We start from the raw sequence: 20,933 nt of genomic DNA, 5'->3' as shown, positions 1-20,933 counted from the left end.
TAGTAACAAATAAATTAAAAAATACAAGCGACGACGTTATACGTTTTGTATTTTGTAGTATTAACATTAGAAGTGGAATGTATTATTTATTGTAAAACTTTTAAATTATTTATGTGAAATTAAATTCATTCTCATAATAAACATTGTATCCATTTTTAAATATATACATAAGTTTGTTTCAACAAAAAACAATAAATGGTACTTCAAAAACTGCTTGGCATGAGTAAAAAATATTTTTTATTTGTATCCTTCCCGATACTACATTATACATTTATTTACTTTGTTTTTGTGTTTCTGTCGTGCTATACAAAAATAAAATAATATAGGTTTGTACAACCAAACCATCATTACACACATTTCGCCAATCGAATCAAAAGATTTTCTACTAAACTAATAAAAATTTGTAATTATCTAGAAGTGCTTGTTCGAATATAAAGTGTGCAAAAATAACCCTGACACACTCGCTATATGCTCTGAAGCGTAAGACGATTAAGCACTAATGCTTTTGGGTAATAACCCAACAGCAAAACCAGGTACCAAAAGTAACTTTTCAACATTAACCAGAAAATTGAGTGTTATATAAATTACATTATGTATTGTTTTGAGAGTATCATTTTCCACCTATGTATTCTCATTTATCGCTATTGTATTATCCAGCAAATATCAACATTTTATAGGACATTTATGTACGAAAACATTATTCCATAAAATAAAGACTAATTTTTATGAATTCATTATAAAAATATAGTTTTTTTATAAAATTATCTATCCTCAAATTGTTTAGAAAGAACTAATTTACAAAATACGTATTATTTACTGAATAATACAATACTTATTAATCTCTTTTTATTTTGTCTTTTTGTCCTGAATTCCCAGAAATCTCTTATACATGTCTAAGTTCATAAATACGACAATGCGTACAGGTGAAAATTCTAATGTGTCTAAACTCTTTGTGGTCCTTGTGGGTATAACAATTATTTGTTCGTTACTCAAACTCATATTGAGTTCAAAAGCTAAACTAGTATTATCTTTAAAATATAAATAAAATAAAATTTTTGTAGACAAAAATTTATATTGTATAATGATATTAGCTCTCTGTGACATAATTTTCTATCAATTGCAGCAACATTATATGTCAAAAATTTATGGGCAAAATATATTAACCTTTTGTCACGCTCTTTGAATGTTCGCTATAATAAAATCTATATATAATGTAAACTATCAGATATCTTATGAAATATTCAGTTTTCTAAGTGCATATTACATCTACAATGCTCATAAAATCAAATAACACATTGCAGAAAGATAATACCCTTTCAACCATTCAACTTTGTTTCTCTACAATTATTTTCATCTTCAATCATAAAATAAGTACAGCTCATCCTTATTTGGTGGAATTATCCTATAAAGTACTAATTTAAAGCATAAAAAATATTCAATATGTTTATCATTTTCATGATATATATGTTGCATAAGTGTATATGCAAAATAGTATTTTAGTCTTTATAAATAGTTATTCATTCTAACAAGAAAATAAAAAAAATACTGGACCCCAAAGAGTTACAGTCAAATAAAATAATTCTCAACCACTTAATAAAATTATCCAATATTGGTGTATATAAATTTGTTAACTAAGCACACACATAAGGTGCAGCATCTTATTCATTAAACATTAAGCGACTATCACTCTGCCTATTCTGACTATATTACACGAACCAATTTATCAAGCAGGTCTGTGATGTCCTGGAAACGGTGGACTAATGCCTAAAATTCCAACAAGATTCCCTCGTTGAGCAACATACACCAAACGATACATTCCTGGTGCTCGAAGGGCAGTATCGCTAAAGTAAATTCGCTCGGTGATCGAATGAGGTTCGAGAGGAACTGGAGACGATTTACCTACCATAAGTCTTTATTATTGATTTACCGAAATAACTATGATATATGTATGCAAAATGAAAATTAATATATTTAAAGAAATATAATAAAATGGTATCTCGCTCACCTCGACCTACATATTCATAAACGATATATTCGTCTAGACTGGAAAATTCATTGTGAAAAAGACCCACCCAATCGCCGCTAGCTGGTCTCGCGTCTCCTAATAATCTATATGATACTGAATTTTCTTCATCTATAAACCATGATGACACAGGTTGGAATTCTACACCATGGTCCTCTACATTTGGTCTAATCTATAAACATAATGCAAAATTTTATAATAAAATGACATTTTCTGCTATTTATTATTTATTTTCACCGATTTTTATATTGTACAAAAAATCTTACGACAATATCAAATTCTCCTGTGACAGGCTTATGGTCTGATTGTATATAATTGGAATGACTTTTATAATTACGCTGAATAGCATTCAATTTAACATCGTCATAAATATCTGCATTTACTCTGTACAAAATTCTATCAGTCCATGATGGTCGACGCCTAAATAGAAAATTCTTAGTTAAAAGAAGATACAATTAGAAAATGCGAGTATCATAGTCTTATCTTACTTGAGATCAAATTCTTGAGATGCAAATTCATATTTATAAGTAGGAGGAAATGTAATAGGATTCTCATTCAATTCAGAAAAAGCTTCACCCTTCTCCATTACCATCTTTAATTGATCTCTGGTTAATAAGGATTTTAATTCATTTTTCCTAACTAGTATGTCTATTTCTGTGGCAGTTAAATCCTCTCCATGTAATCGAAAATTTAAGTCACCAATCCAAAACACATAACTGTGCAGAAAAGTAATATGGATAATTTATTTTATATTTATGGATTAAATTGAATTAATTTAAAGAAAATTACTGACTCATGAAATAATATTTTTGAAGTATCTGGACTACTAAAGCTATGACTTGTGAGTATTGTATTATAATCCATAATTCTGTCTGTTAATAAATGATCATGTGGTGTCAAGTGTGTATTTACTATACACATGTTAATTCCATACATATTTAATCTTATACTCACTGCACCTTTATTTCCCTTTAAATAATATATTTCTTTACTAAAAAAAAATTAAGGAATGAGTTTATATAATTATAATTTTTTCTTACCCACATGCCTCCACATCCTGTCCTTGTATATTGAGCCTCTATTAATCTTAAATGTGTAATATGTTTTCTTAAGCAAAAGATATTTAAAACAAGACCTTGTAAACGTTGTGTACGTATTTTTACGTAATCATATTTCTTTAATATATCTCTGCAAGAATTGTATACAATAAAATTCTTAAATATCATTTTTAACATAACGATCATTAGCTTTCAGAAATGTAACTGTTAATTTATATATACAATTAAATTTGTTACTGTAATATTTCCCACATTTATATATATACCTAAAAGATTTAGTCCATGGATCATCGAAGAATATGTCCATCACCATATTTTGTGGCTGAGCTTTAACTTCTTGTAATCTAACGTAATTTATGAATTTAATTATTTTATGGATGACATAAATAAATTTGTATAAACTAAACATACCCAACAATGTATAAATCTGGTAATGTTTTCGACTCGTTAATTTGATTCACATCAAGAAGTTCATGCAAATCCTCCTCTGGGTATTTAGTTGCCACATTCCATGTGACAAAATAAATTCTAAAATACATAGGAAATAATTTTTCATTACTAAAATTATTTACTATTATAGAACATAGATAAATATATTGATCAAAATATAAAACAAAAACATATTTTTAACTAGATATTAAATTTTTAATTCATAATTTAAATTTGAAGGGTAAGAGGCTAAGGTCACAATCCAATACAGACTTGAAGGAAAGAACATTGATTAAAAAAGAACATATACAAAAAAAAAGATACATATTATACAATTTTCACTCACCTAAGATATTTTATTGTATCAGCCATTTTTAGGACAATACGATGTACATATATTGTAAAACAATCATACAAAATTTTACTCTAGCTTTGTTAGCATCTGGAATCAGGTTATATTACAGTGACTGTGCACTGTTTTCCAACATACTTTTTAGGTTAAAAAGTAATATATGAAATGTCAACGGTTGGTTAATTAATATTTTTGTTCTAGATTTTTATTCAAATATTGTTAACGAGTACTTAAAAGGAGATTTCACAGATGTCACATTACTTTTCGATTATAATACACGAAAACAATTTTATAAAGAACCATACCACTGACAGCTGTGATGCACGGACGAGCGTGCTGTGAAGAAAGCAATCTCCCCTCTACTACGACTAACCATGTGACGTCAAGAAAGCAACCTGTCGTTTACTGTCACCATCACTGTGGTAAAGTGCATTGTAACGCAATTACGCGTAGTAAATGCAAAATACGTAGTATACTACAACTCCACTTATCGGAATTCTTTCATTAAGTAAAATTCTGAAACAACTCGCATATACAATGCTTTTAAATGAACTTCATTAATTTTCTTTGTAGTTAATAAGAACATAAATAAATAAAATAATACAAATAGATAAAGAATTGACTAGCTAAAAATCCGAGCATTTCGAAATTACAGGTCTCGGAAATTCATTTACAAAATAAGATCTGATGCATTTCTGCAAGCAGAGAAACGATGAGCAAATGTGTGATTAAATTTGTTTTTTCCACCAAAAATCTAACTATTTGGATAAAAAATCATAGGTAATTATAAAAACCAGTCAACTACTATTATATGAACGTTCCACTTATGAGTTCTATTCTTTGACAAGTTCTGATAAATAGAGTTCTACTGTAGTACGTAATACGTAATCAATAATAACCATGTGTAAACAGTAGTGTAGTATATTTGAGTAACGCCACAGCCTTCTTGAAAGATACGCGAATATTATAAAAATGACTATATATCTGTCTAGATATCGTTCTCAATGTTTAGACATTTATAATCTCTTCGTTTTACCACTTAGGTAGAAGATGTAAATATTATGTTATAAAACATAACTATATATCTGGAATTCTTTAAATAATTTTTCAAGCTTTTAGATATGTTCTATATATCTTATATATAGAATTCTTATATATATTCTAATATTCTTAATATATATTCTATATATTAGATATGTTCTATGTATATGTTAGATATACTGTGCGTTATAATCTAAAACTAACTGCGCCTCAATAAGAAAAAACTGCAAGGGTGATAATCGCGAGGAAATGAGTCATTGATAAGAAAGAAACAAAGAATTGTTTTCAATGCAATGTACGATTGAATTTTAATATAGAAAAGGGCAGCAGTTTCATCAATGCGTTATTCGCATGATCTTCCTTGTGGGTATTACTGAAATCTCGATAATCAAGGTATAACGTTGAAAAGAAAAAAGAAGACATATAAAAAATGGATCGTACCTTTATTATAATTTCTTGCGAAATTCGCCTCCAGTTGCTATATTTTGATTTGTTATCGAAATAATCGTGCGTAGCTTGCAGAATGAGAGGAGTTAATTAAAAAATCTCCAACAAAGCTTACACGTTTCATTATTTACAATAACAAAACAAGCGAACAGAAAACGAAGTGCGCCTCGTGGTTATCTAATCTAAGAATGTAGAAAAGCGGTCCTTTTATCGGACATTTATTTGAATGTGTGTCTGGAAAATTATCAATACATCATCCCGGGATGAGCTGCTCGTTGAAAGAATACGTTCGGATTTGCTGATAGAGTCGTGTACAAATTTCCTGCGTCTTCCGGCCTCAAATACATGCCTGGTGGTAAGACGAACGTCTCCATCGGTGCATGAACATCTGTAAAATATATTTATTTCTCAATGAATTCGTGTAACGATCATTCATAATCGTGGAAATAGTCAGTGAAGGCTTGTATTACATTATCAAAGTAATTTTAAGATTTACCCACAAATTCTATTTTTTCATAGGAATAGAATTTACGTATTTTTAAAATATGACTAAGAAAAATTTGATAGCTGGGTGGCAATTTGTTATCCGTTTTTACGTCCTGCCAAAACACGTTACTAATTTCCGGTAACAATGAAAACGTCGCGTGCTCGCTTATCCTTCCGGTCGTGTTAAGCAGTAGAGCGTAATTTTCACGATAAATGTATTTATATTTGGTGTTACATTTCTATATTTTATTCGTACTCGTATTATTTTATCTTCGTTTTAACATGGTTTAGGTTCTGCAAATATTTATGACAGGAGAAGGCTTCAGGAGATTACGTGCGAAATGCTGACACAAAATCTCCATTAAACAGAGACACAATTGTTTCGTACACGTAACCGCATTTTGAAGTGGGTCACACCTGTCACGTTGCTCACAAACTTGTGATTATTCGAAAGTTTCTTGTTACGGGAGAGTAATTTTATTATTTTTGAAATTGCGTTGTCACGAAGGACCAATGAAAACAGAAAAAGTCGGCCAGTAACTTTTATTAAGATGTCTATTTTTGGAATCGTGGAAAAAGTTCTTAGAAATTTTAAACCGAAGTAGTACAAATACTTGTAACTTTTATTAGGCAAATAAGTGGATATTAAGACTTATTATTATGGCAATAAAGAGATTAGAAAGTGGCCGTAATACGTAGCAATAAGATTTATACGTTTAAAGAAGACTTTTGACATAGGAATTTAATTATCTCCTTTGATCAGCTATTGGATAATACTTTTCCTTGCTCCTTCAAATTAAAAGAGAGATACAAAAGGACAAGCAGATATCGTTGTTTCGTAAGAAACTGAAGAATACTTCTAGAGAAATCTCGATCAAACTTTTTACGCAACGGCAATTGATTTATAAACTTAATGGAAAGGTTGAAAAACGATGTAGCTGAATATTATGATAACTAGAACCGGTGTCATAAACGAGCGGATGGTTTATGCCTGGCAGGCTAGTGACCTCTGCCTCGCAATATGTAGTATAATCCACGCCCTACTCGTAATAATGGATATTACGATAAAGAGATATATTACGAAGCTAACACATTTACCTGAAACATTTCCTTCTTAAAAAGAGATATTATTCGACAATTTAAATTTTCTTTTTCCAAAAAGTAGCCACGTACAGCATATTTTATCGATGGCAACCGCGGCTATAGAATTGTTTCTCTCTTCTCGTATCCTAAGGTAATAGATTGTTACCTTCATATTATATTATCTGCGTAAAAACAATATTTAATTATCTATATGAAAGCTAACTTTGTTTCCTTACTGATGGATCAATCGCATGGGATAAATTGGATCAAAGCGTTAGGAATCAGTTTTCTAAATAAAACTCTTATTTACCCCCTTTATCTTTCGTATCAGGTATCGCTATAAGAAAAAATGAGCATTCCTCTATTCGAAAATTTTCTCATCCAGATGATTTAATTTGCAAAATTTGGACACCGAAAGCCGAATTGTAATTTAGAGCGGTATCTATGACAATGTACGTTCGATGATACATGCTCCGATAATGTTATATTTAGAGGAAAATCTTGACTAGCTGTTACCTACGAAAGTGGAGAATTTGTTTTCTCCTTTGTCGAAAAAAGTTCAATCAGCCACCACCAACAACAGGTCACCGATTAACTAGCGTCGTCTGATCTAACGGGATTTGTTTCCCCTTCCACATTAATTCTCGGAGAAGCGCTTGACCTCCGCCTCGAAACTTTCTCCCTCTCCACCTTTCCAGTAAGAGGTTTTTCCTCCCTTTCGTTCGTTCGTTCCTCGAGGTGAAGGTCGCCAGAGGCGACGCCGTAACGGAGGAAAAGTTTGGACGGGGAATTTACCGAGAGAATCAACCGAGGTATTTCCGGGACTACTGTAATACCTGTGGTATTTTTCTTCCTCGATTACGATCGGCTAGCAAAATTATCAATTTGTGCTTGGTATGCTCGATTTGAATAAAATATGTATCCATTGGCTTAGCGTTAGCTCGATTAAACATTAGGCATATTAAATTATTGATAATATAATATCGAAAGATCTTTAGGTTTCGATATCTAAAACACTGTACAGAAGAATTTTTAATCGTTCTATCGGTAGGAAAATTTTTAGATTTCGACAAAATTCCATTTTCTTTCCCTTGAAGATCTATAATAAATTATATATTTCATGTATCACAAGAGAGGCATTGGCGAGTAATAGCGCGAATATTCTGTGTATTACCAACAATGTATATATCTTATTGTATAAATTTTCAAACTATTACTTTAATTACGTGTTTCCTAAGCTGTATTTTCTAATACAACTAACGCTCTGCAACTAAAATGATATATAGCTTAAGTTGTTAGAAACATAAATGCTGATACTTTGCAATTAGTTAATTTCTAGTGGGACTTACCGTCGGAGTATATGGGGCTTCCACCATGCCTGCAGGCAGTGCATCCAGGTATAGCGGATGAAACTAATGCCACGCGATCTGCAATCAAAGGCATCAATAATATATGCACTATTACATTATACCAATGGTAAAAACACTAACAATTAGTACTAATTGATTTTCATTAAATTCGAGTTGATATAATTTTAACGTACATTCCTGTCGTAAACCGTATAAGATTTAACACTGTTTACACGCAAGAAAAATTTTAATTCTTAAATTTTACTTTTTAATAGCTCGTCGTAACACGTACGCACGTACAATAGCTTCGCTGTATTAATTAAACTTTAATTAATCATTTTCTTTCTTCGTATATAGTTTTACGATCCGTTGAAATGGATAAAACATGACGAACACGCTGATACTGTGCGAAGTGATCGAAACGGAACGACGTTTAAGCGAGCTACAAGAAACGGTGGATGCGTGCATGAAAACGCAGGTGAAATTTGCTCGTTTGATAAAAGAAACATAGTGAAATCAGCACGACGCTCAATTTCAACATTTGGAAAGTATCATTCGTAAAGTAAACAAAAAAAAAAAGGCGAAGTAATACGAAATTTCTTGCTATAATAAGACTTTACGATATGGATTTTGGCTAAATACTCGTGATTTTTGTTTTTCTTAATTAACGACGTTATTAACAGATTCTGTACGCCGAGGAGGCGTTAATAAATAGCTTAGCGGTAACGCTTTAATTGGTGAAAATGTCTTCAATTACATACACGTAACAAGCCAAAGAGTACACAACTATGAACGTACCGCCGCTGTGATAATGCATCTTTCTCTTTAAAGAAGCTTCAGCTGGCTTGAAGTGGAAGAAGGAAGGCGAGTAACGGCTGCCAGGAAGCGAGCTCAAAGCATCGTCTCGATCACGAATCACCGTTGCGGAAGCTTCTCGACCGAGGGCAGCTAACTGCCGACCCTTCGGCAGGAACATCGTCAGGAACACGAGAAGGGAAGTAGTCAATAAACCATAAGCTAGCCAGGCTTCTCTGTCACTCTCCGTCGAGGCAGCCACTGAACCGATCGCACTCGATATCCAAATCGGAAGCGATAAACCAACAGCCAAGCCAATAAATGCTGCTTCCCGGTTGTTGTCTCGAACGCCGCGTGCTCGAACTGCTAAACAAGCTACTGCAACCAACAGCGCGCCCGGATATCTGAAAACCGATCGTCCGATCTTCAATGCGTTACCTTCAAAATTTCATTCGGAATTTACGTTTCTGTAGGTTTGGAAAAATTATCTTTCTTTCGCTTTTATACCGATAGCGTGTTAGAGCCGGATAAGTTTCCTTCGTATTATAGGAAGATTAGAATCGTACAAGCCTGGAAATATTTCCTAACAACTTTCCATTGCAACGGTGTAATTTGAATTCATAGCCTGATAGCAAGTGTCATTTTTATAACCGTGAAATATTGTCGATGGAAGAGGTTTACATTTCAAAAGTTTACCCGAGGGAAGCCACTATCTGTCCAAGAGGAGTTTTGCAACAGGACATTGGAGAGTTTTGTCCTGTATTTTGTACCTGAACCACCGTAGGTGGTTCGCCGTAAAACCATTGTCCAATGATAGCTACCTGCACGAGCACGGCGAATCCCAATACTAGTGCCTGTAACACAGAGGACGAACATACACCATATATTAACGTTCGCGTATGTGGCACATGTATATAAGCTGTATTTCAATAGAGTCTTGAAAAATGTATTGAATGGGCATCGGGCTTTGACCGATTAACGATGAATCGCTGTAATTATTACGATGGTATTCTCAATTAACATTCTTAACGCTTGTCAGTCACATTATAATTTATTGATGAACGAGCAGTTCCCCGCCATGTTCAAGGTTCTATTAAACGATCGCGATTATAAACGAAGAATTATTATAGGAGGAAAAGAGACGCGCTTGATTTTTCTAACAGATTATTTTATAAATTGCTTTCTAGTTTTTAACGTCGCTTCCTTCGATGCATATAATCACACCTATCGATAAAAAGCAACAGAAGAAAATCCGTTGAATCCGTTAGGCGAGGCAGAAAATGTCGGAGATATTAATATTATTCAACGAACGGCCAGGCATGCTTAACGACCACAACAGCTACATTTACTGCTATTAGTAGCGGGCGTTACTACTGCGTTACTTTTCATTCAGATCCCGTCCCGCACGTACAAATAGTCGATCGAGATCGACATCCGGATCTCCGACACGGCGAAATAAGAAAAATCCCGTGCATCCTTCGTGAGAGTTGTTCCACGAGTTTCTGCGAGCCGTTTTCTAAAGCTGTATTCACACTGGCTAGGACAAGAACTTTCGATTGTGTTTCAATCGCCTTACGGTCAGGCATTGGATAAATGGCATAGAAAGTAACACTATGCAAAATTAAAAAAACGCGTCTACCTTTCGTTGGAAACGACGTATAAATTTAGACAAATTACGAACCGCAGTAGAAATAATAGATTCTACGCTCCGTTTTTTAATAGTATGCACGATGAACTGTTGGCTAATTTTACAAAAATAAGATTTCTCCCTACGCTTTAAAAATGACGTATTACTCAATCGTAAGTAAATTGTAAAATAGAAAATTATTAAACAGCGAGCGAAAAGAGGGAGACGTCTTTTGTTTGAAAAAATGTTAAGTTTACTTTCCTATCGATGAATTTTGAATTCATCTTACCTACGCAATGGAAAACTTACGTTGTTCCTACATTGCAATGTATTTTGCAATGTAATGCATTAGGATACTGAAACGTTATCAAACTTACTTGATAAGGTGCTGGTAGATAAACTCCGCTATTTAATGAGAGCAGGAACACGCATTTAACCAGCAAGGCTGCAAATACAAGAGCAGCAGGTAAGCCGACTAATCTAAATGCAGCGCAGGACAGAGGGTTTTGACTGAGGGAGGCTGCTGCTGAGAGTCCTGCCAGGAGGAAAAGGCCTAAAAGTAGAGCTTGTCCCAGAAATAAATGTCGTCTGTTTGGCGCGGTTACCCTTGCCTGGAAAATTTCATCAAATGTTACGTTGTTTGTATGTATTTTTATGGTGAAGATAATATTTACACCGACTATTTTTGTGCTATTGACGAAACGTATTCTAAGAGCATAATTTACATTATATACGATTTTGTAGGACAGAAATTCTGGGAGAATAATGTAAGTAAGCCGTAAACGGCGGCGTCTCACGCGAGAAAATCAGCATGCTCTAATTTTTCTTCCTTAACGAAGGAAACCTCGATATGGCAAACAGAAAGTATCTCAATGTATGTTTCTAAGGTAAAATCTCCCTGTTTATCTGCGTTTGCCCTATTAATGTTCGACAAGCTAGAAAGATACGATAAGGATTGTTGCATGTCAGACTTTTCGCAAAGTGAATCTTTACATGCCGCGATATAATCATACATAGGTAAATTATAATTACGCGGGTTAATTTCACCAATTAGACTAACTAATAAAGCAGCCGTACGTATCTGTTAAAGTAAACATGTAACCCTTGACGATGCATGCAACTACATGCATATGTTTGATAAAATGAATTAAATTAATTGTTGCTTTAATTTACACTAATATTTAATTTCTCATTTGTGAGAACATTAAATAAAAGAGAAAGGACGAGCAGTAATTGGTTCTGAAAATATTTGGTCGGGAATACCCCTCCTGTCTTGCAATTTAAATTTGAGAGAATGACGATCAACGTTAAAATCCTTGGCAGTATAATGACGCTATTAAAGATAGTATAGACATCAAAGCTATCAAAGGCTTTCCTGGTGGCTCCTGTTCAATGGAGTGTATCGATACGAGCAGACGACACGACTAGGAGAAATAGGCAGTCGACATGCAAACTAGGCCTAGGTCTCGGCGAAATTACGAGCGTGCTGGTTATTGGAGCTTGTCGAAGTATGAACGAAAACAATTACCATAAATTCTTGTATACATTTCCACGTACTATCGAGAGGAAAAGAGATAAAGGTTTCTTTCTAAGCTCTATTAATCCGGTGCTTCCTCAAATTTCAATTATAGATGCTTATACGACCGCGAAAATGCGTTTCACGCTATCGCACGCGATCGGTTCAATTGGTAACAAGCTCTTCCCGCTTTTTTTAGCGCTTGTAAAACAAAACGTCTTTGCGCTCTATTTCCGGTAGTGAAACCGTCGAATTATAAATTGTATGTCACCACGATGCTTGCATTTTAAAATAATACCCTTCACAATTTATATTTATAATCTTTACAAATACCTTTGGGGATTTTTTAAATGAAAACCATTGAGAAGCGTAAAGCGATTGCGTGATATACAAATAATCTACAATGGACGAGAGAAAAATTAGGATCGACCGTGCATAGATTTAACGGAATTTTTATAAACGATGTTTTTCGATAAATAAATTGTACATTCCTCTATTTTCACCAGCCAACTATCGTTTTTCTGATGTTCAGTTGAATTTGCGATCGACCGAGATCGGTTTGAAAAAGGTTGGTTGTAAAGGTAAACGAACCGACCTTGAGCAGTACGAAAACCTCGAAGCCAGCCATGAGGAGCATCGTGGCTGCGCTGAGGGCCGCCAGAGGAAGAGCCCAGGGTCGTTGTCTGAGCAAGGACCTCGAGTACGGCCGAGTATCGACCTCGATCTCCTGGTTCTTCTTTCCAGGAGGCATTTTGAACACCGAAACCGTCCTGTTCGGTGCTGGAACGCTGATGACACTCGCTACACTGGCCAGACCGTTCTTGTCCATCGCTACGTCGCTAGGTACCAGGAAGAATTCAGTCGACAACTCGTAGTCCTTCGAGGCTTGAGCTCGTATCGCCGTAGTTCCGGTTGGACCAAGCCAGCTCGCTGTGGCCCACGACAAGATAATCGGGCTCAGTCTCATCGCGTCATCCGTACTTCCGTGGTTATCTCTGTATGGCTCTGTATGGCTCCAAGTTTCTGTAGCGTCACCGGGACATGCACCGTTTCCTGCGTAAGCGCATCCTTATGCGCCCGCCTCCCTTTCCTCCGAAGAATGGCACACCTGTAATTACGATTCGCCTCGGTAATTAAGCCTTGTCGGTTCATTTGATTAGATTTAGTGCCCGGGTAAAAGTGAGCACCGGTTTTAATCAGGAACTGCTTGGAAATCGCACTAACGCGCGTCGCTAATAATCAAACCAACAAATGGAAAATTGCTTTTCTCTCGAAGAAAATATAGACCGTACGTTGTATACTCGTTCTTCCGTCGTACTTCGTCCTACGATTTTTACATTTCCTTCTTGGAAGTTGTATAAATTAAAGATTTACGTTGTGACGTAAATGAGATGTTTCTAATTTATCTCGCTTTTACCACCACGAGCTCTTCGATCATCTCGCTACAAGTATAACATAACAATCGCGATAACAATATTCAAAAACTGATACTTGTACTATAACTAAATACACGTGGAGAAAGAATTCATTATTTTCCCAATTACTATAACAATAGGCTATAACTATTTTTAAAGCAAACGTTTACCGCAGAAAAATTCTTTACAAACAATTTTGAAAATAACCGGTGCTAATAGAAGCAAATAAAACCGCAGCCTATTCTGTATGAGAGCCAGGCATGACCAGTCCGCAGGCATTCACGGAGTCTAACACCATTAATTATTATGAACAGGGTCAGCGGTAAGTAGAGTGAAGCATAGACTGAGTAAAACCAGAGTAAAACCTGTAAAAACAGGTATCACGGTGCACATTACTGTAATCGATTTAACATTGAATTATACGAATATTAACTATGACTTTGTATTTAATCATGATAATAAATGAACCTTTCAAGTGTCGATCATTGTCTGTCTTCGATATCTCGACGATACTGCTTGCCACACATTTCTTCCTCGTATCAACTTCTTTTAACGATAATGTTATGTTTTCTTTCTTTTTTACTTTAATTATAAACACTATCAAAATTATAACAAAACACAATTGCGAAGTAGATTCGAAAGTCTTTTTGTATCCTTAGAGAATGTTTTTCGTATCGAATAATTCGATGCAACGAAGGTCAACGAACACTATGCAAGTTGTTCCAAGATCTTCGATACTAAATGATATTTTCTGTCAGAGCATGGACCAGTTCTCTGATAGGACAAGTCAGTGGAGTGGCCACGAAGCGCGCGTTGTGGGAGCCGAACTCCGACTAAGTCAACAAGCATTCTCGAGGGAGAAACTGGAAGCAGACTGGAGTTCCGTTCTGGAGGTGAAGCCTATCCGTTACGGAGGAGCCAGGGAGATGGTGATGACGATGCTGAGGTAGTAGTGGCATACAGCAGGAGCGGATCCACGCAAACCTTTCCAATAGAGTTTTCTTTTTCTATCGAATAGTTTAAATAATGGAATATCAATATTTTGCTAAAAATAATGCAAGCTATTACGCCAAAATTGAGTACTGAATTACGAACGAGCGATACTTCTTACTTACAATTACTTGATGAAACATTTTAGGTGAGAATCGTAGTTGGATACTTGTTCATCTTCGATATTTTATAAATCTTCATTACGTAGGTGCTATTTTTGGCATAAAAAAATATAAGTTCATCGAATTGTTGGACTGATGAATAAAAATTTATAATTCGATATAATTATACATATATATATATATATATATAAATGTGCAAAATAGAAACTTCGATAATCTTTTTAACAATTCATTTTTATCAAAGAAAATTTTATTTCGTATGATGTGCGTGTTATTTCATATAAATTACACGTTTAATGAAATATAGTATAATTATAGTGAATACAGTATAAATAGGTATACGATATTTAGAGGTCTAATAAAGTAACATTATCTCATATATATATAGAATAGTTGCAGTAAGAAATAAGAAATTCGGAAGATCATCTCGACGAATGAATTGACTTGCCTCTCATGAATTGTAATTGGCTGGCTTTATTATCGTGAACAGGTCTATTTTATCGAGACGGATTCGATCTGATCCGCCCCTGACAAGATGAGAGAAGAAGCCGTGTGGAATAAAAGAGAAATAGAGAGAAGGATCGGAATGAAAGAAAGAAAAAGAAAGAAGCTGGTCCTCCGACGTCGAGGACCGGACCCAGCGACACATTTACATATCGTACGTGTAATAACCTCGAAAAAGATTTAACAATGGTCCCGGGACGGTTCTTCTCGGTTGCAAAGAAGAGGAAAGAGGCGAGTGCGCGGCTCGGTGGACGAGGAAAGATCGAAGAAATGTTTAACGAGTTTCTGTGCATTCTTAAACTACGAAAAATGGCAAATACTCTCACGGACAGATCCACGGTCTTCTTTTTCATTACGGAATTCGCTGTAAAAAGAATTATAGTAATTTTATTTTCAAGCCAGTCATCTTGGTATATAATAAATATAATATAATGTAACAAGTATATAATAAAATAGTAAATGATATATAACGACAATTTAAAAGGAAAGATCTTCGTTAAAAGAAGAGCAAGTAGTTATATACGATCGGATAAAACTCTTACTCGACGCTAGTAGTGAAAATTATTTACCTTGGCCTAGAAATTGCTTATAAAATTATTCGTAGCTGATGAAAGTGATAACAGAGATTTTGTTTCTGGATCTAAGCGGCGCGTCCTGTTTGAGCTCGAACTAGATAATATGTAAGTAATATGTAGGCGGCCGGGCGTCACAGATCAATGATTGTTTGTGCACATACCTTCAGTAGCCATACACGATCAATCCCTTGCAACCAAGGTTCGATGAACTCTACCTCGAAAACCGGCCAAACCGTTTGCACGTTTGGTTCGGGTGGCTCAACTTGGTTGATAGTAAGTTCGAACACGTCTTACGTTTCTTACGTTTCCTGAAAACAATGATTCCAAACACAGAGCTCGCCAGATAAAAATCTTGAAATTCGAATGCATCAGTGCCTAGAATTTCCATCATTTCCGCTACTAACGTATACTCGACGGACACCACATTTTAATGGCGTTTAATTCGATGCAGTTTATTTTAGCGATCCAAGTCATCGCCTATATGTTTAAAAGTAGAAGTCAACTTTTAGTACTGCAATTATGGATACACTTATCCAAAGCATCCATTAGTCCGTGGGAAACTATAACTAAAAATAAAAGAATATAACTCGTACTCGTCCCTGTTCTATAATTTTATGCGAGATGTGGAGGACATATCTATCGTAGTTTAATGATTTCAACATTGTTTTAAATTTCAATTAATTCTTTTTTTAGTACGGTTAAAGATTTTCGATACATATGCCCGCTCTTTTTTTATATGTTCCGCAATAATGCTACCGACAAACCGGCTTCAACCGGAAACATAAATATTAAACTTACCAAATTTGACACAAAGCTTTGCAGCGTACCTGGCAAGACTTGGAAGCCAGTTTTTCTACGTTTATTCGAGGTTTGAACATGCTTTACGTCCTTCTCGTTATTCCAAGCAAACATCAGTCGACGAAGACATGTTGGATTTACGATATATCCTTAGGTACGATACAATCTGTACCATTCTGATGAAATTATACATATTAAGCTATACAAAGTACATCGGCAACGATGTTCCTTGAAAATATAATCATATATGAAAAAAATTATATTTGTTTCATAATGTACAAAAATCATAGAACATAGATAATATCTCCGCATGAATTACGTTCAATTTCTCGCTAAGTAAGAATTCATTAGAACAAAAAGAATTCGCCGATTTCTTCAACTAAATTCCTTTCTCGATAATAACTGCCGTACTGCCAGACCCGGCTGTTAGAAATGAGATTTACATCCTTATAGGTTGCAGTTTAAGAACAGCTTTACTAAGAGAAACGTCTTAACCATTGAGACAAGGGAAAAATTGATAGAACAATAGACGCTGTCAAAGACAACGAACAACGAAAATCTTTCTTCGAGGCTAGTGTATACAAATGCGTACGATGTACAATGTCTCGCAATGGCCACACCCGGTCACTTTCTCCGCCAAAGCCAAAGTCATTCTTGTACCGTAAGTTACTATGCTTAATGACGCAAGCTACCCACGCTCGATCTAATGCGAAGCACGGTGATCCGCTTTCCTCCTGGTACGTCGGCCAACCATGGAATGTAATTTACAAGCTCCGACGGATAAGAAAAAAGGATAATTAAGACGCGACTCTTTAACTGCAAAAAGCGGAAGATCGAGTCGTATGACGGCCCTGACCGAATTTCTTTGCACTTGAACGTCATTCCCCGAAGGGATCGAAGCTTTTAAAAGTTCCTCGATCGCAAGATAAATCGACTATCGCAACTAAATTGTTGCGTTACGATTATCGTCTGTAATCTATTATATCGTAACTAACTTAATAAATCACTTCGTCGCAATTTAATTGTATTTATAATCGTACAGTAAATTTGATCATTCTGTTCGCTAATTAATCCGATTGATATCGCAGTTGCAACCCAATTATTCATATGAATTATAACGTTTCGTTTCTAGTAATATTTTTTTCGAAATCGTGCAACTTATAAACGCAACCCAACGAAAAATGTTTGGTGTTACGAATTCATAAATACTCGATAAATCAAAGTACGTATTACTAAATCGTTCGAAAGTTGCTGCACGAAGGATTACCTTTATGCGAAAGAAGCTGTCGAGCGTGGTGAACGCGAAATTCCTTCCTCCACCCGAGGAACCCTAAATGATGCGGAGCACCGAACTCTCGGTATTGCAGTAAGAGAAGAGAGAAGTCGCTTGCAACCGGTTTCAACAAACTAAAGCTAAATAAAGTCATGTAGCGGCGCGAACGAAGGAAATCGTTCTGCCGATAATTGCGCCCTCGAAAAACTTTTCGAGCTTGTTCACAAAATGATGACTATTCGCCGCGTAATATTTTGAAAGGGCAGTCGTCCTTATCGGCTATCTGTCTACGTAATTATCTCACGGTTATCTTTTACGTATATAAATCTGTGCCTATTAATTACAACGTATCGCGCGAGTATACTAAAAAATATTTCGTACAAGTACAAAGAGTTAGAAACTATATACATTGGTCTTTTGAAATATTGAAAACATTTTATATTACGATATAAAATATAAAATTTGTTTTAATTTTCAACGCTGAACGTCAGTCGTCAATGATACATAAATATTTAGTTGGATAATAATATGATAAATGACAGATTCGACTACAATACGAAATGGGCGTTCTTCGTATTCCAGAATTAATTATCAAGGAACAAGTTCTTAGGATAATTAATAACAATTCCCTGAAGCGATACCAGTGATCGATCAAGAAGCAAACATTCTTTCGCGACTCACCCCCTTGTCTATTCTTCGCCTCGTCGGGTTTGATACGTTGATAAGTCGACCCTTCCACGGCGATTCATTTGAATATAAATCCGGCTGTCTACACACGTTGAAAGTCTCACGAACGAAGAACGAAGAGAAGGATGGCGAACCGAGAGGACAGGAACAAGTCGAACGAAGAAAGGAAGAAGAAAGAGACGAAATGAAGAATTCTTTTTTCGTTGCACGCTGTAACCGCAAACCGCGGTGGTCGGCCATGCAAGATATTTTTTATTCACCTTATTTTGGGTTCCTCTGCGCGTATAATATTTTTTATCTCGTTTTGATACACACGCGCATACACACGAGTGGAGTTTACAAGCATATTTGCAGTATCTTTGGAACTTATTCCTTCGGAGGATCGTTGAAATTAATGTGAAATATATGAAATTGTCGTAACGTACACGCATCTGCAAAGTACAAAAAATTATATTTATTTTAGTTATTATCATTAGAAAATCTAATTAACAATTAAAGTGACGATTTTGTAAATCTCATAATGAAACTCAAAGTTGGTATGTACGTACGCATTTATTTATACATATTCTCTCTTATACACGATGTCGAAGAAAACGAAAAACATAAACTTGTAACTCAAGGATACAACGTTGTTTCGTAAGTTCAATGACCCAATGGCATGGAAGAATAAAAATGCGAGTGTATAAATTTTTTTTGTTTCTGCCTACCGTTAGTCATTTACATATATAGTCGGTGTAGTCTTACTGTAATGTAATAGATTCGGAAATAAGTTTATAATTTGTATATAAATTAATTTTTATAAACATAATTTTAAAGCAATAAATCAATATGGCGAAAGAAACGAATTCATAAAAAAAAAAAAAATAACCTAAAAAAGATACAAAAATATATTATGCGAATACTTTTTAAAACTCGAAATAAATGTAGATATTCTATTAAAAGTAACGACAATTACACAATTATTTATTACAAAACCAGTTACATAAAATGCAAATGACATATACTGGAAGATAGCACAAACGTTTCAAAGATAAATGAGTTAACGAGCATAAAAGCAATACGTTTAAAGAAGCTACGGTCCGATAAAGAATTTCTCTTGACTCCGAATTTCAAAAAACGCCTGTATATTCACGGTACACGATAAAAGGGTAAAAAGGCTTTTAAAAAGGGCGACTATTATTTTATTCTGCGCGTGAGTGCATTGTTAAAGGAGACTTTTATTACCTCTGCCAAGGACGAAAGCTCACCACGTAATCTCAGGGAAAGCCTATATGGAGTCGCCAACATTTACATCTTTACATACATATTACACGAAGGGTACGTGCACATAAGACCGCAATGCGCGTGTCTACGTGCGCTTACGATGGAGTAACGATATTTATTATATGTCGGCTATGAATTATGGGCCGTTAACTTTGCCTTCGTGACGCGGCCCTTCGCTTCGCGACCAACCAGCCTACGAATCCGCCACTCTGACTGCACAAAAATACACATGCGCATGCCTCGTGTATTCCTTCCAAGCGAAAAGTTTGCCTTTAACCAAGCGGTTCATTTGCACGAATTAATTGAATTCCTTTGAATGAAGTAGATCGGTAAACGGATCTATAATACATACATGATCCGACTAAGGTCGAAACATAAAAATTTTGAATGTTAGAAATGTTTGCAATTCGCGATATGTAAAAGCGTATGCGACAATTGAAATACCGTCGACATAGGTTTTTTAATATAACGTTCGTGGGAAAGGCGAGGCACACATGGCGCTTAAAACAGCTTTAACGGTAAATTTACGAGCTTAGTAAAAAATGTGATATTAAATGCTTATTAACATGATAATATGGAAACGGTATGTTCATCCAGCTTCTTTGCCAGGCACTGATTTTCAATTTGGTTTTTTAAGAATTGCTTCCTCTACGACTAGATCAGTGAATATAACCTAATGCGATTAGATTACTTTGGAAACATCGTATCTAGTTTTGATTTCTTTTGATTAAATGATTTTATCTTTCATAAATTATCATGTCTAACTGTATTGCAGAAACATTACAGAAGAAATCTCAGATAAAATCATACATCCATATAACGCTTTCTTATAAAGTTAATGCCCGTTCAACGATATTCTATACGAACTTACTAGTGATTTAATGTAATTAATTCATAAATGGACAGAATCGTGGAACGATAAATAAAAGAAAATTTCCTAAATAATATTTAAAGAACATAATATTAATTATTAATACATGCAGATATAGGTAAAAATTAATTTAAATTTGTTAAAAAATAATTTGGCGAATGTTTTCGAAAAATATTTCGAGTCTTTATAAATTATAAAAGCAAGTATCGAATCTTTATAGTTTTAATTA

At 34.8% G+C, this 20,933-nt stretch overlaps 2 protein-coding genes and 2 long non-coding RNA genes across 4 annotated transcripts; 2 read left to right on the top strand and 2 right to left on the bottom strand.

The window, feature by feature from the left end:
* Nucleotides 1-220: 220 nt before the first annotated feature.
* Nucleotides 221-4,486, bottom strand: LOC100646819 (inositol polyphosphate 5-phosphatase K). The gene is made up of 9 exons (XM_003394111.4): nt 3,857-4,486; nt 3,493-3,609; nt 3,348-3,425; nt 3,064-3,211; nt 2,817-2,992; nt 2,512-2,739; nt 2,290-2,443; nt 2,006-2,195; nt 221-1,899 (listed from the first exon to the last, which is right to left on the bottom strand). The coding sequence occupies exons 1-9, from the start codon at nt 3,880-3,882 to the stop codon at nt 1,724-1,726; spliced, it is 1,293 nt and encodes a 430-aa protein (XP_003394159.1). The 5' UTR covers nt 3,883-4,486; the 3' UTR covers nt 221-1,723.
* On the top strand, nt 4,473-9,073 carry LOC125384675. The gene is made up of 3 exons (XR_007223325.1): nt 4,473-4,642; nt 8,248-8,395; nt 8,626-9,073. It is a non-coding gene; the product is annotated as an uncharacterized LOC125384675 (long non-coding RNA).
* LOC100646941 lies at nt 5,326-20,880 on the bottom strand. The gene is made up of 10 exons (XM_048404058.1): nt 19,119-20,880; nt 15,974-19,001; nt 15,807-15,906; nt 15,406-15,601; nt 12,802-13,314; nt 11,068-11,301; nt 9,760-9,917; nt 9,067-9,467; nt 8,269-8,346; nt 5,326-5,738 (listed from the first exon to the last, which is right to left on the bottom strand). The coding sequence occupies exons 5-10, from the start codon at nt 13,171-13,173 to the stop codon at nt 5,596-5,598; spliced, it is 1,386 nt and encodes a 461-aa protein (XP_048260015.1). The 5' UTR covers nt 13,174-13,314; nt 15,406-15,601; nt 15,807-15,906; nt 15,974-19,001; nt 19,119-20,880; the 3' UTR covers nt 5,326-5,595.
* Nucleotides 11,192-12,704, top strand: LOC125384674. Its single transcript, XR_007223324.1, has 2 exons — nt 11,192-11,332; nt 11,435-12,704. It is a non-coding gene; the product is annotated as an uncharacterized LOC125384674 (long non-coding RNA).
* Nucleotides 20,881-20,933: the final 53 nt, after the last annotated feature.

The sequence above is a fragment of the Bombus terrestris genome, chromosome 3 (genome assembly GCF_910591885.1).
Source record: "Bombus terrestris chromosome 3, iyBomTerr1.2, whole genome shotgun sequence".
In the NCBI taxonomy this organism is placed as follows: Eukaryota; Metazoa; Arthropoda; class Insecta; order Hymenoptera; family Apidae; genus Bombus; species Bombus terrestris.
This window is presented reverse-complemented; position numbering and strand designations above follow the sequence as displayed.